The sequence below is a fragment of the Anopheles coustani genome, chromosome 2 (assembly GCF_943734705.1).
Source record: "Anopheles coustani chromosome 2, idAnoCousDA_361_x.2, whole genome shotgun sequence".
NCBI classification, from domain to species: Eukaryota; Metazoa; Arthropoda; class Insecta; order Diptera; family Culicidae; genus Anopheles; species Anopheles coustani.
In genome coordinates, this window is record NC_071289.1 from 89,836,093 (window position 1) to 89,849,097 (window position 13,005).

The window sequence follows — 13,005 nt, forward strand, 5'->3', positions numbered from 1 at the left end:
AGGTTGGCTGTTTGATAAAAATAAATCCATTAGCACAGTTTGATGCATTACATGGAGTTCAACGAACTTGACATTTTCGTTTCGATTGCTCCACGTTGCAGTGGTCGAACACGACGGAACTGTTCGTATTTAAAGTTTCATTTAGATTGAACCAAAACCGATTCTGCACGAACTAATTGTGATGTTTTTTTTTCTTTCTTTACTTGCAGATCATGTCCGAGAGTTTCAGTGTGGGAAGTTTTATTATAGAACGTTCTACCTAGATGAGGAACGGGATGCCCTTTACGTCGGTGCAATGTAAGTATTTTTATTCATTTCGCAGGATAAGAAGCTGTTATAAAATATAAGTTTAGTTTCGAGTTTATTTTTGTTTGTATTATTTGCACTGCCAAGGTCTTGTTCTTGAAAACAATTCTCCAAATGATTTGCAAGAATCATCGATAGAATTACTTCCTTTACAGTTACCTTTTCCACAATTTTAAAACAGTCGAGAAAATATCAAACGCAATTCAATGAACCGTTTAACAAAAATCCATTTGCCAGCTCTGTAAAACACGGATACAAAAAAAGTTTAAGTACTTCTTAATGTAAATTAAATTTTCGTTGTAGGGTACTTACTTTTTTGCCCCGAAAAAAGTGCCAGGGAAACGTGAAAGGCAAGAACGCTATCTTACGACTGCTACCATTCCGATAGACAGCATTAAGCACTGAAGGAAAAGTAAAAAAGGAAACGATATCTAAGAAGAACTTTTTGCGATTTAGTTCCTTGTCCTTTCTAAACGCTCCGTGTCTTATCAGTTTACCGTGTATCGGAAATTAAAGTACCACCGTTTTCATGACTATAAACGATAGGAAAATATGAAATCGCGATGCCTTTTAAGTGTTTCTTGCATGAATTGAACAAAATATCCCTATCGACGTGAAAAAGTTACCCACCTTTTGGAGACATTTTCTAAACGGTATGATTCGAATATAAAATAACTTCGCTTAATTGAGGTACAAAATGTTGCAAAGTAAATTGTGTACCCTCTCAGGTTTGTGCAAGTCGAAGCTTCATTGCGCACATTTGTTTGCTAGCAAATAAAATTACACCCCCTACAATCTGGTGGCGTTACGTCTCGCAATCGAATTACGTTCGCCACTATAATCAAATCCGTTAATTTGAACTATTTTGCTGGGACAACTCATTATTCATCAGTTTGGTATTCTTTGCGAAAGACACTTGGGGGAGCCGTCGCGATACGTGCGCTCGAATTCCTTCGTCCTCAGACGAGATGGGAGAGGGTAAGATTTTTATCACTTTAAGTCTCACTGTTCCACTTCTTCGACACGTTTTCTCTGAAAGCAGAGTCTAGCACATCTTCTTCGTCCTTCGTTTACGCCAAGCTAACTTTCTTTCTCGTTGGAAACATTTTCTACAGAAACGGGCTTGTGGAAGCGTTTCTTGCGTGATGCTCGTGCATCCAACGCTGCTGGCAGGCGCATCGATGACGCTCTGGTAGGGCGGGGGGACAATCTTCTGTCTAGCACTTTGCTATCCCCCTCGAACCCCGGGCTCTTGGTAAATCACGCCGACGCCGGTCGTGGAAACCGCGTAGGTGACAACTTTTGCACGACATTCAAGTGCCCCCCGTTCGTTCGTTTCTTAGTCGCGGGTGGGTGCGTCTTTGCCGCGGGAAAACCTTCTTTCACTATTAAACGTCGCCAATGAGCGCAGTGAAATGATAGAGAAGTTGGTTGGCGCTGTACAGCGGGCAAAGATAAAAACAAAGAACGAAAAGTCTCATTAATAATTTTATTCAACCATAATTATATTAAAGAATGAGCGGCTGCTGCCGCCAGAAGGGCGAGAAGAGGAAAGGCGGAGATGGCTGTTGGCTGCATGGTTTTTCTCCGTTTCCACTTTCGTGCAGTGTCAATCTGTTTGAAGTAGAAGAACTTCAAAATATGCTCACAAGCAGCAACCACGGACACGGGGTGCCCAGTGGTGTCGGGATGCTGGCGAAAGAAAAATTGTTGTTAGTTAAGTTAATGTAATATATGGCCCGTAACGGAATGAAGTTGTCGGACGTGGAGCGACAATCGCCAAGAACAGATTGCTCCCCACAGAGCGAGAGAGAGAGAGAGAGCCACCCGGTCCGTAAAATTCGTTTGAGTAGGAAAAGTTGAACGGAAAAAAAGCTGCTTCGTTTTCCATCCTTCGGTGTGTGAAGGGGAGGACCGATGGAAGAAGTTTTCCTTAGTTTCTACCGTTTGCATTTGCATCGTTTCGGGTTTTAAGAAAAAGTTTCAGTCAAAGCCCGCCGCCGTGGGACAAAATGCAATTTTCCAGAAAACAATTTTTGCCCCAGTTCGTGAATATTTCAATAGTGACGTTGATTATGTATGTAACGTGAAGCTTGCACAAACTTTTGCGCACGTTGGATTGGTTTAGGGAAATCTGGGGTGGGAGTGACATGCTTTACCAACTGTTTTATGTCATCCGTGTGGAAGTGGCGTTGACCGTTTTCTCAAACAACCGTCACATTTTATAGTGGTCATATTGTGCCACTCAAAAATAACTTCTTAAGAAATCTGGATAGGTTTTTCAATCAATCGAGTGTTTTGTAAAATACATTCTCAAAGACTGACACTTATCCGAAAGGACCAAAATGGTGTTACTTGATGGACTGACACGTGCTCATTTATCGCACGCTTTCCTTGATGCCAACTGGACCGGTACTCTCGGGAAAAATTCTTCCATTTGTCCTTCTTCCCACAAACGACCAACCATATCCGTTGTGTCCATGACCGGTCTTCCGGGTTTTCCCATTTGTGGAAGGGATTAACAGCACCTTGCAATCGTTAGGATTTGAGTGAGAAATAAAGGAAAATTGTTCCCACTTTTTTCCCGTGTGCGCCCATCGGCCATATCCTTTGAAGGATCGACACGGAGAGTGCAGAGATGGGGCCAACGGTAACACGGACCTTCCTCATCTTATCAGCAGCCCTGCATGCTTCCCTGGACGTGCTTGGTTGTGTCGGTTATGGATTGTTGAAATTCCGGTTGCGTGCGTCCCGTTTTTCCTCCCTTTGAAGTTGTCGCGCTAGTCAGTCACGGTTTCTAGTGGGGTTAGTCCCTGCTCCTGACACGTCACGCCACGGCACTGTGTCCGCAACGACATCCCAATGTGCCTCTCCCATTTTCCCGGCCATAATTGAATTTATTTTTAATTACACCATCGCACGTATATCGGCTCGGCACGTGCAGCTCTGGAGGAAAAGGAAGGATATGGGGCGATGAAAGGGTGGCTCTGGTTTGTGGAATCATCGAAGCATTCATGTTTGTGAACCCCTAATGTTGCAAAGCCGGCAAAGCTTGCGTGAAAAGTTGGACCTTTGGCTGGCCGAGGCAATTGCAATGGTTGGGTGAATGTTGCGAAAACATTTTTAATCGTCAAAAAAAGGGCTTGTGGCCGGGAAAATGCTGCACGATGACGATGGCAAAACAAAAAAGGACACACACACAGCTCGGTCGCTGACCGGTCGCCACAAATGCACTCCTGTGTGCATGCTTCCGATTGCTATCGGGCCACAGGATGGTTCCGGAAATAATTGCGAAACTTCCGTCCCACCTCAACCCCCACGTTTGCGAATTGCAGTTTTCCCTTAGTCCCCGCCAACATTGCATGAAGTTTTCCCTTTTTTCAATTTCATAATGCCCCCCTTTCCGGTACCGCACCGACCGCAGGTAAGCGAGTGGAACGAATTAAATGGTTACAGCGTGTGCTGGTCTGGCGATGGCCACCACGAGCCTAGTTGTTCCCCAAAGTACGCAACCAGTGTGTTGTTCTCCCTTGGCTCTGGTTCGTGCGACAAAATTGTTCACTTTTCTTCCCGATCTAGCGGCCGGCGGTCGGAAAAACTGGAGGAAAAACATACACAACAATTAGTGGTTCTATTGCCGCTGTTTGCTGATTGTGCGGTATCAAGATGGTTGTTACGGTGGATTAATTGGAGCCAACGTGGCGCTAATGAGCGGCGATCACAAACATACGACCGGTACGCACGCGGATTGCATGCGGCGCTGTGTCGCTAGTGAAGGTTTTTGATAAATGACCGCTTTTATTGAGGCAGTTGTAGCAGATAGGTCGAAAGTAGTTTTTCTTCGACCGGTTTTTCCTTGACCTAAGGTGGTGTTGAGAAAGCAATTTTCCTTACTGTAGAGTATATCACTTGCTCGATAGTTTCGTTAATTTTATTTAATTTGAATTGCGTGGTGACTAAAGCTGGAAAATCTGGAATAAATGAGAACAAATAATGAAAACATGGGAATATGATGAAGGATAAAAGAAGAGCTTCAACAAAACACTTGTTTAATCAACCGAATCTTTACCATCATCCTGATGCAGTGAAGTGTTACTGACTTTATAGACTCTTCTCTTATTTTTCTTCGACCGGTTTTACCTTGACCTACGTGGTGTTGAGAAAGCAATTTTCCTAAAGTATATCACGTGTTCGATAGTTACGCTAATTTTATTATATTTGGAGTGGTGACTAAAGCTAAGAAATCTGGAAAAAATGAGAACATTATGTTCAAGGATAAAAGAAGAGCTTCAACAAATCACTTGTTTAATCAACTGAGTCTTTACCTTACCTTTTAAGTGTTACTGACTTTATCAACTCTATGAGAAGCTTGTTCTTCAACGAAGGAAAATTAGTTGTTTATTACTTTTACCCTCTGAAAACCTTAGATCTTGAACGTATCAAGTAGAGAAAAAAACACAACTAAAAGTAGTTGTATAGTTTTCATTTCCTTGTCAGTCGTTCATGTTACTATTTACCTTTACAATCGTTCAGTTTTAACTAAGAGGGAGAGTAGTAAGCCTCCAAGATACTTAGGAGATACTCTTCGCGAGGTCTCTTTGGAAGAAGTAAAGGATGAAGGATTCAAACGGGATGGAATAATAATCCACTGCTGTAGGATATACTTCCGGAGTACACGACCTTCATCGTCTCTGGGCGTCGCTTGTCTTGGGTATGTTTTTTTTCTCTCACTTTTATGTGAGTTTATTCTCTGGCATGTTTCTCAAGTCCAACAGCCACCGTGTTTATGATTCCCTTCTTTCGAACTTCAGCGATCGGTCGGTTTTGTCGAATGGAGTTTTGATGATGTTTGCTCCGCTTTATACTGCTTCACTTTATTTGACGTTTTTCCTGGTTTAGCGATTGTCAAATGAACTTTGAGACGCACGTCGGGCGGGTAATGTTAGTGTTTATTTAACGTTTGACTTCTTCTCGCATGTTTTATGTCGAAGGAGAAGTATTCGCCATTGTTGAGCTCTTTTTCGCTCTGTGACCACGCTTCGGTTTTATCTGCCCTGGTTTACGAGCGATCATCATGTCCCGGCTGGGTGCAGTTGTATGTACGCAAAAGCATCCAAGTTTTATGTTGCTTTCATCACAAACAAATTTATTTTCACTCGTAATTCACCTCTTCTTACCCACCCAAAATGCGTATGACCCTGCGAGAAGAGTCATTTGGCTTTCCGCACATTGTTAAAACAACGGTAATTTAATTTTATTGCAATTTCGCGCATTTCTCCGCAGATGGTGGTTTTTCATGCATCGTTTTAAAGTCAAATTTTGCCATTCTCTTTTGAGCTCAAGTTCGAAACATACTGGAGAGAACTGAATTCCCGTCAAAATGTGGTTAACTTGTACGTACATACGAAAATCTTGTATGTAGAATTTGGTATTAGTTACATCCCATTAGTCATTTCTGTCACTATGCTGTTCCTTTACTTCAAATAAAAGATAGCAAGCTTCTCTAGCTTCGAGCTATGATTGCGCTATTGTGGCAATGAAAATTACCTTCGTTAGTGTTCATGATGATGATGGTGAATATATCCGGGTTCGTTCCTTTCTAACGCAAAAAAAAAACCTTAGCTTTCAACCCTTACTGATTAAGGCATCTGATGGGAGTCGAATTTCCCGTCAACGCTCGTCAGATAAAATGTATATGCGGACTTTAATTGGATAGAAAATAGAAAAAAAGATTCGTTGTTCATTATTTTCCGTTTTCTTCGACTTTTGCGGGGGTAATGCACGTATCATGTTCAGAAAAATCAGGTTCAAAATGTCTATCATCGGTTACGGCAAAGAAAGACATGTTTTAGTCTGTACTGTTCTTGTAACATTTCCTTCCTTGCATATTGATTTTCATAATATTAAAAACAAATTCTCCCAAACAAATTAGAATGCAATATAACACGCCATTATTTCCCATATCAAATCCACACGCACCACACGATCAATAGAAATTGTTGCACTCTTTTTCCCAGAGCGAGCAAATTCTGCTACATAGTAACTCCTACAACGGATGAGCAGCACAAGCGGAGGAAGAAACGGTATTCAGCCGACCGAACGATAGTCGACGGCGTGTAAAAAGCCCTTTTAATCAACATATTGTTCATTCGGTTGAAGCAATAACCATAAAGAGCTTCCGAGGTCAACCCTTCATCCTTTTGTGGTGGTGTTTGTTGTCGGCAGCGGGAAATCATGCTGGGAATCGGGTGGAAAATTTGTCCTTTCTCCAATCCCTCCCAGTTTCGGTGTCGGTATGTTTTGCGTTCGCTGGGGCTTTCCCTCTCCCGAGCGATTCGCCGGATCGGCGATTGAAAATCGTTTCCATCACATATCCCCCCCCCCCCCCCCCCCCCCTCCAGATCTCCCTCCCCAAATCCAACGAATTTTTCTATTCTTTTCCAATCCTTTCACCCTGGGTGGTTTGGAATCGGTTTAACCGGTTTAAGCATCTGGTCTTGGGGCGCCTCGGGAAAGAAAAATCGACCTCATGGAAAAACCGGACGCATCGTTTTGATAACACACCGTTACAAACCCATAAACCATTCCGGTGGAGAGGAAAACCCGGATGAAATAAGAACCGACAACCCTTAGTCCTCGTGGGACATGTATTGGTGCATGCAATGGTTTGTGTGTGTGTGTGTGTTTGGGAAGGTCTCCAACACTGGCAGAAAAAAGGAAGGATCTCAGTGGATGAGGCACCGATTTGTTGTGGATGAAAATGGACTAACGCGCACGCTTAAGAAAGTGCGAATGAAAAACTTTGCCATTCTGTAAAGGCCATTCAATGGTGATGAAATGAGAAGGGAGGATGGAGGAGTACAAAGCTTGGGATCAGGTTTGCTTTCAAAAGAAAAATATGCCCCCGAGCGCGAAGGACCCTGGGCTGGGTGTGGTGAAACATAAATACCGTGAAAAGGGTTATTTCGATTTTATCGGAGGTAGTGAAATGGAAAATGACACAGAACTGTAGGAGAAAAACATTGCATCGAAGAGGGATAGAGTGAACAGCATGGGAAAAAGATAGTATACTGGTTCTACTTTACTTCATGGAGGATGAATTGAATTCATGGAGGTAAATTACAGTGTTTTTATAAGTCCAACCAAAGGGCTTTCCCTGGTTTGCATTTCAAAAATGTTTGCCCTTATTTTTTGGGTGATAATGAAGGATCAAAAACATCTGCTGTTAGCTTGAGGACTGTAAATTTTCCACTGTCTTAGTACAAAGTGTTCAAGAAGTGTTCGTGAAAACGGAATATAAACGAATGAACCTAAATGAAAACCAACCCATCGAATGCTGCGAACATTACCCCAACAAAGGCAAATCAATTTTCCGCCGGTTTGCATTAGCCGACATTCATTCGTACCCTTTTTACGGTGCAAAATGGAAATCGAACCTAATGCCACCGTTATCCCCTTTCGTGGGAGCCGAACATCCAGCTGAACGACTTGACACGTGAAGGTCCTGAAACGTAAAAGAGCGGGATATGTTGTTAGTACGCGAATGTAGGAAAGGACGTGGACAAGCGTGTGAAAAGCACACATGCGCCTAAACCTTTCGAAACACTAAGCAAAAACCCGACCCGTCCGGTCCGGCAGCATGTATCCTTCATTTCCAGGGCAGAGTGTAAATATTCCGGAGCAAATTTTCCTAATCTTCCCTAACGCTAAGTATCGTTCCCTTTCCGTGTCGAAAGTTGTCCCGTCCTCCCCACGCTCCCGGATCTAATGAATACAAATCGCTTTTCCGTTGGTTTTTCCGTTTGCGTTCGAATTGCGCTTTCTAGTCCTCGGAGTCGTTGGAGGATTCTGCAGTTAGGGCTCTTTTCTTCTGTTTGAAGGAAAATGTCTTCGACGTTGACGTACACAAAGGAACGACGTTGTGTCTGGCCGAAATAAAGGGGTGAGACAAATCGTTTCACCTGGTTCGGTTGATGCCGTGGGGCTGCGGAAATGGACGTTTGCTTTACTGCCGACGACGTTGATTTTCTGCTGTAAGAAAGAGCAGTAAAAGTATTTGTTTTAATGCTGGTTGGATTCCGCTTGTCGTGCATCTTAAGAGAGAATTCGTTCTTACCGTATCGTTTGGCAGGGAAGTAGAGAAAACGGACTTTAATGAAAATTGAAGTGTTCAACTTATTTGCGCCGATATTCGTGGAATCGAAAACATTAAAGTAGTCATATACGGGATTACACCATTTCTGGAAGAAATGTGTTGTGTTTTATGTTATTTTTTTTAAAGGAAATTGAAGCTTTATTATGTTAAAAATATTTACATGTGTAGAGATTTTCCTTGATAGGATGACAGCTACTAAGAATTTACTTGCATATCTTGAAAAGATGTTTAAAGATTTTGTGATGGACTGGTTGTTGCTTTATACCTTGAAACACTTTACACTCTATTAATTTATTGCTACTTATATTAATCTTAAACTAGTTTATTTACTTATGAAACTAAGTTACGAATCAGTTTATGTGTTGATTGGAGACATTTAGCTCTTATTGATTTATTTGTATTGGTCAACGGAGTGTTAATTCTTTCCGCTCCAGGAACCACCAGAACACGATATGTTGTGTTTTATGTAAAAACATAGCTCATTAGAAATTTAAAAGCTGGAATGAAATATGATTTCTACAAAATACAAGAAGTTTTTGTGAGTTTCGTATACATATAAGCGAAATTATGTTATGTTATGTTCAAGCAGAAAATTATCTACATACGCGTACCAACATCCTTGTAAATTCGAAGTGTACAATATCTACTTCACATCAACAATCCTAAGGTTGTCTTTGCTGTCAAAACCATTCTTTGTAAGACTGATTTTATAACTGGTAGATTGAATTTGACAGCACAAACCCGCACTTGATACACAGAAAAGTGGCAGCACAGCACATCGATTGGACGTTGGTTTGGATAACGATCATCTACCAGTTCATGTTCCGAGGGGTGTTTTTGGAATCCCGAATCTCGTTGGCAAAGGGCGCGTTGATGTCCTGCTGTTGATTTTCGGATAACAAATCATGTTGCAATGAATGGCGCCAAAAAAAAAACGAAATCGATGGGTGAATGTTTACGCGCGGGAACGATCCGCACCCTGAGGAGGGGAAGGGGAGGGCATGTAAAAGTCCTTAAACGGATTAGACGATCACAAAGCGCGCATCCCCTCGGCAGGAATCCTCTCCTGCCCGCGGAGTGTGTGTGTGAGGCAAGGGTGGCGAAGATGAAGTAGGATTTACAGGACTACAGAACTCTCTTATCAATAGCACTCAATCTCTCCTTTCAACTTGCACACCGAATGGCGCAGAGGAGGGAAGCTATCTTACCCCAGATCGGCTGCGACATCGGTTCGTCGCTGATGGTTTTATTTGGCTTTTAACGGTTTTCGCCCAATGCCGAGAGTGTTTCAGAGGCTGTGCTGCCCAAATTGCGCACCGCAGGGGCTGAGGGTTATTCGTTTTGCGTTGCTGTTGTGAAAATTGGTTTAATCATTTAGGCGGTGGCTCGCTCCCTCGCTTAGCGAGTGGCTTTGTTTTGCTAGCTGTCGTAATCTGAAGCGGAATCTTCCATTTTTCGGCTGCTGCGAATCTCTTGTTTATCTTAAGCATTTTATTGATGCTTTAGAAACGTTCGCTACAGTTCTCGAAATAATAAAGATTGTGTAAATATGACACTCATTTCCATAATCTCTTCACTTGGTCTATTATTCACGGGTGTTATCCGCTCAGGCGCCAACACAACAATAAGGTGAACTAGTTTTTCCACTAGTGAACACTAGTCACAAACTTCCGTCACTCTGCCTTGCGAAGGATCAAAAGCGGCCAACTCATCGAATTCGTCTGACGAAAAAAATGGCGACGCCGCTTGAGGAGCCTAATTCAGTTTATGCTAATTTTACGATTTTCAATAACCTTCCGCATGCCATATTACACACAAGGAACTTTCCCGAGCCCGTCCCGAACGACGGGGCGCCAGCTGTTGCTGTTCATAATTGAGAGTCGATTTTATCAATTTCAACTTCACACGTTCAGCCTAGAACGCGGTACAGTATTCGTTCACCAAACTTTTGGAGTGTTGGCCATAATCTCGTACGCTCTACGAGGAAACTTTCCCGTATGTTCGACGTCGGTGACGGATGCAGCGAGAACGGCGAAATGGCGTACGTACAATGTGTCCGAAAAGTTTTTGGTCCATTTGTATGGATATCCGTAGATAACATGGCGTTCGACCATCATCGGTTCCGATAAATGCACTGCCGGGATAAAAAAGGAAGCCCTCTCGAAAGGACGCGCGATGGTAAAATGCGATGCTTGGAAAGTGATTGAGCATTTCCGCAAGAATGACATTTTGGTTCTTGTCGTGTTAAACCGAGCGTGAACGGGAGGAAAAATGTCAACGCACAGATTGTGAAAAATATCCACTTGCCAATTGTTCGTGGCAAAGTTTAGCAAGATAGTATGCGTAATGGGAAGCATCAAGTAGAGATGGAAAGTGCCCTTCCTTTGCTCCAGATCCTTTAAATAATCTAAACCAAATATTTTTTGACTTTAAAAATAATCTTTTGAATTTTTGCATGATATAGGCTAGAGTTTCCAATTAAACAATGCCAATTCTACGTGATTTTCAGTTTCGTCGGGACAATAATGGGGCTGATGCCTTTTTCTACAATATAGAAATCAGATACCAATCTTTAATCCGACTGGAAGAGTTTATGGAATATTTCAAGTGTGTCTGGGTTCCGAAGTAATTAAAAGTTTCTGATGACTAGCCCCGTATGACGTTGTACGGTCCTTTCCGACTCATTTCGATTCCTCGGGATGGTAGAAGGTTCTGCCACGTTTGGAAGCTGGAATTTGCTAAATAGCTTAAGTTGAACCATAAATCCTGTTCACGTACCACAAAGCGTTGCCGTCTCCTGCGAATGGTAGAACACACACCAGAGTGCTGAAACGCTCCGTCTGCATGAAGTCCGAACGACCGATTTCTGCGTACCGAAGGTTTCCAGAGGCTCGTAACTGCCCGTCGTTAGTGCCTTGGACTTGGCAAAACACTCAAACTGACCTTTTTTGGAGAGACTATATTTCCTTCCGGAGTTTCGTCCGCTTTTGATCGAGTAAAAGGTTAAGGTTCGAAACTCAACTTCACGGTTTAGGTGTCGGTTGGCTCCAAAGGGTGAGCTGCTGCAGGGGATTCAATTAAAATTTGTCTCAAATTGGATGACACACGTCAAAATAATAAATAAATTTTACCCGTGGTAACGCCTACGCCGTCTTTTGGTGATGGTTCTTTAAGAGGATCGTTGTGTGTAGTGTTCGTCATTCGCAGAGTACTTGGCAAGTCAAAGGAATCGTATTAGAACTACCAGCACAGCTGGTGCAGGAATCATTTGGGTAATACAGGCCTTAGGAACCTTAACGAAATTGTTGGAAAAGTAAGAAATAAATAAGTTTTTAAATATAACACGTATGCATACAATATTTTCAAAATGATTTTTACAAAAAACTGATAAAATTGTTTGTTTTACTTGTCGTTATTCATTTTTCCAAATAGCAAACATCCGGCTTAAATGAATCATGTTTGTGTTGCCTTTCGACCATTACGTAATCGTATTGAACCCACAAGGGATGTTTTATTTATTTATGTTTTACCAAATCTTTAGGGTAACATTAATCTCCAGTACTCTCTATAGGTAGGTGACTTTTCCCCCTTTTTTCAATATGTTTCCCTAGTGAGCAGGTTCTTTTTTTGTGTCAAATGACCGTACACAAACTGAACAAACCTACGTCCTTTTTAACATTTCTATTTTCACCGACATTTGACCGACGTTTCCCCAAGGAATATTCGTTCAATGCCTCAGAGTTATCACGTTGCAAAAACACGTTATTGCTGGTACAAATACGATTTCTTTTTATGAGAGGTAAAGTGTATGTAACAATTCACATTTCAAGACGAGTTTGGCGATACAAAAACCTTACTGAATGAGTACTTGGTGTAAAAATAGGCTATTCTCTTTATTAAGGACTTCGTTGAAAACTCAAATATTCAAGGACACTAACCTTGCTCTTCCTCTTAAAAGTGCTTTTCTCTTAAACTCAGCAATTTGTCTCCTTGAATAGATAAAAAACATTTTGAATCTTATGATTTCTTCCAAAATATGCGACCACACTTTGCGTTGTTTCACGCTTCATTGTGTCCTTATTGAATGACCTGTTTCAAAGTTAAGTAATCCGCTAAGGATGATAAAGTGAGGGTTTGTTAAACAAAGTAGCAACCATCCTCGTACAAAAGAAACCCCCTAAAAAAGATTGTCACTGGGCAGAGAAGAGGCGAAAATTTTTAATTGAAATTTATGACAAATTCCTTCCCAACACTCCGATTCGGGTGTGTGGCGCAGATGGGGAGAGAAGATTTTGGTTTTTTGCTCCATGGTTAGGTGACGTAAGAGGGAAAAAAAACCATTTGCTGCCACTGGCTTGATAAATTGGATAAAAGCAGTCAAAGTGAAGAGGATATTCATGTATTGTCGTTTACAAGTGAAAGCCGCGAGTAAAAAGGAAATCGTGGAGAAAAAGTGTGTCGCTTACGGTGGATGAAATTTGCCCAATCCCAAGTGACCATGGTTTTGAGGACAATTTCCCCATTTTTTTTCTTTTGAATTTATT

General features: G+C 41.9%; 1 protein-coding gene across 1 annotated transcript in view; it reads left to right on the forward strand.

The window, feature by feature from the left end:
• Window positions 1-13,005, forward strand: part of LOC131261838 (semaphorin-2A-like) — a 171,649-nt gene that overhangs the window by 67,314 nt on the left and 91,330 nt on the right. The window contains exon 2 of the mRNA XM_058263679.1: window positions 210-297. Within this exon, the coding sequence (XP_058119662.1) occupies window positions 210-297 (88 nt within the window). The remainder of the gene's footprint in view (window positions 1-209; window positions 298-13,005) is intronic.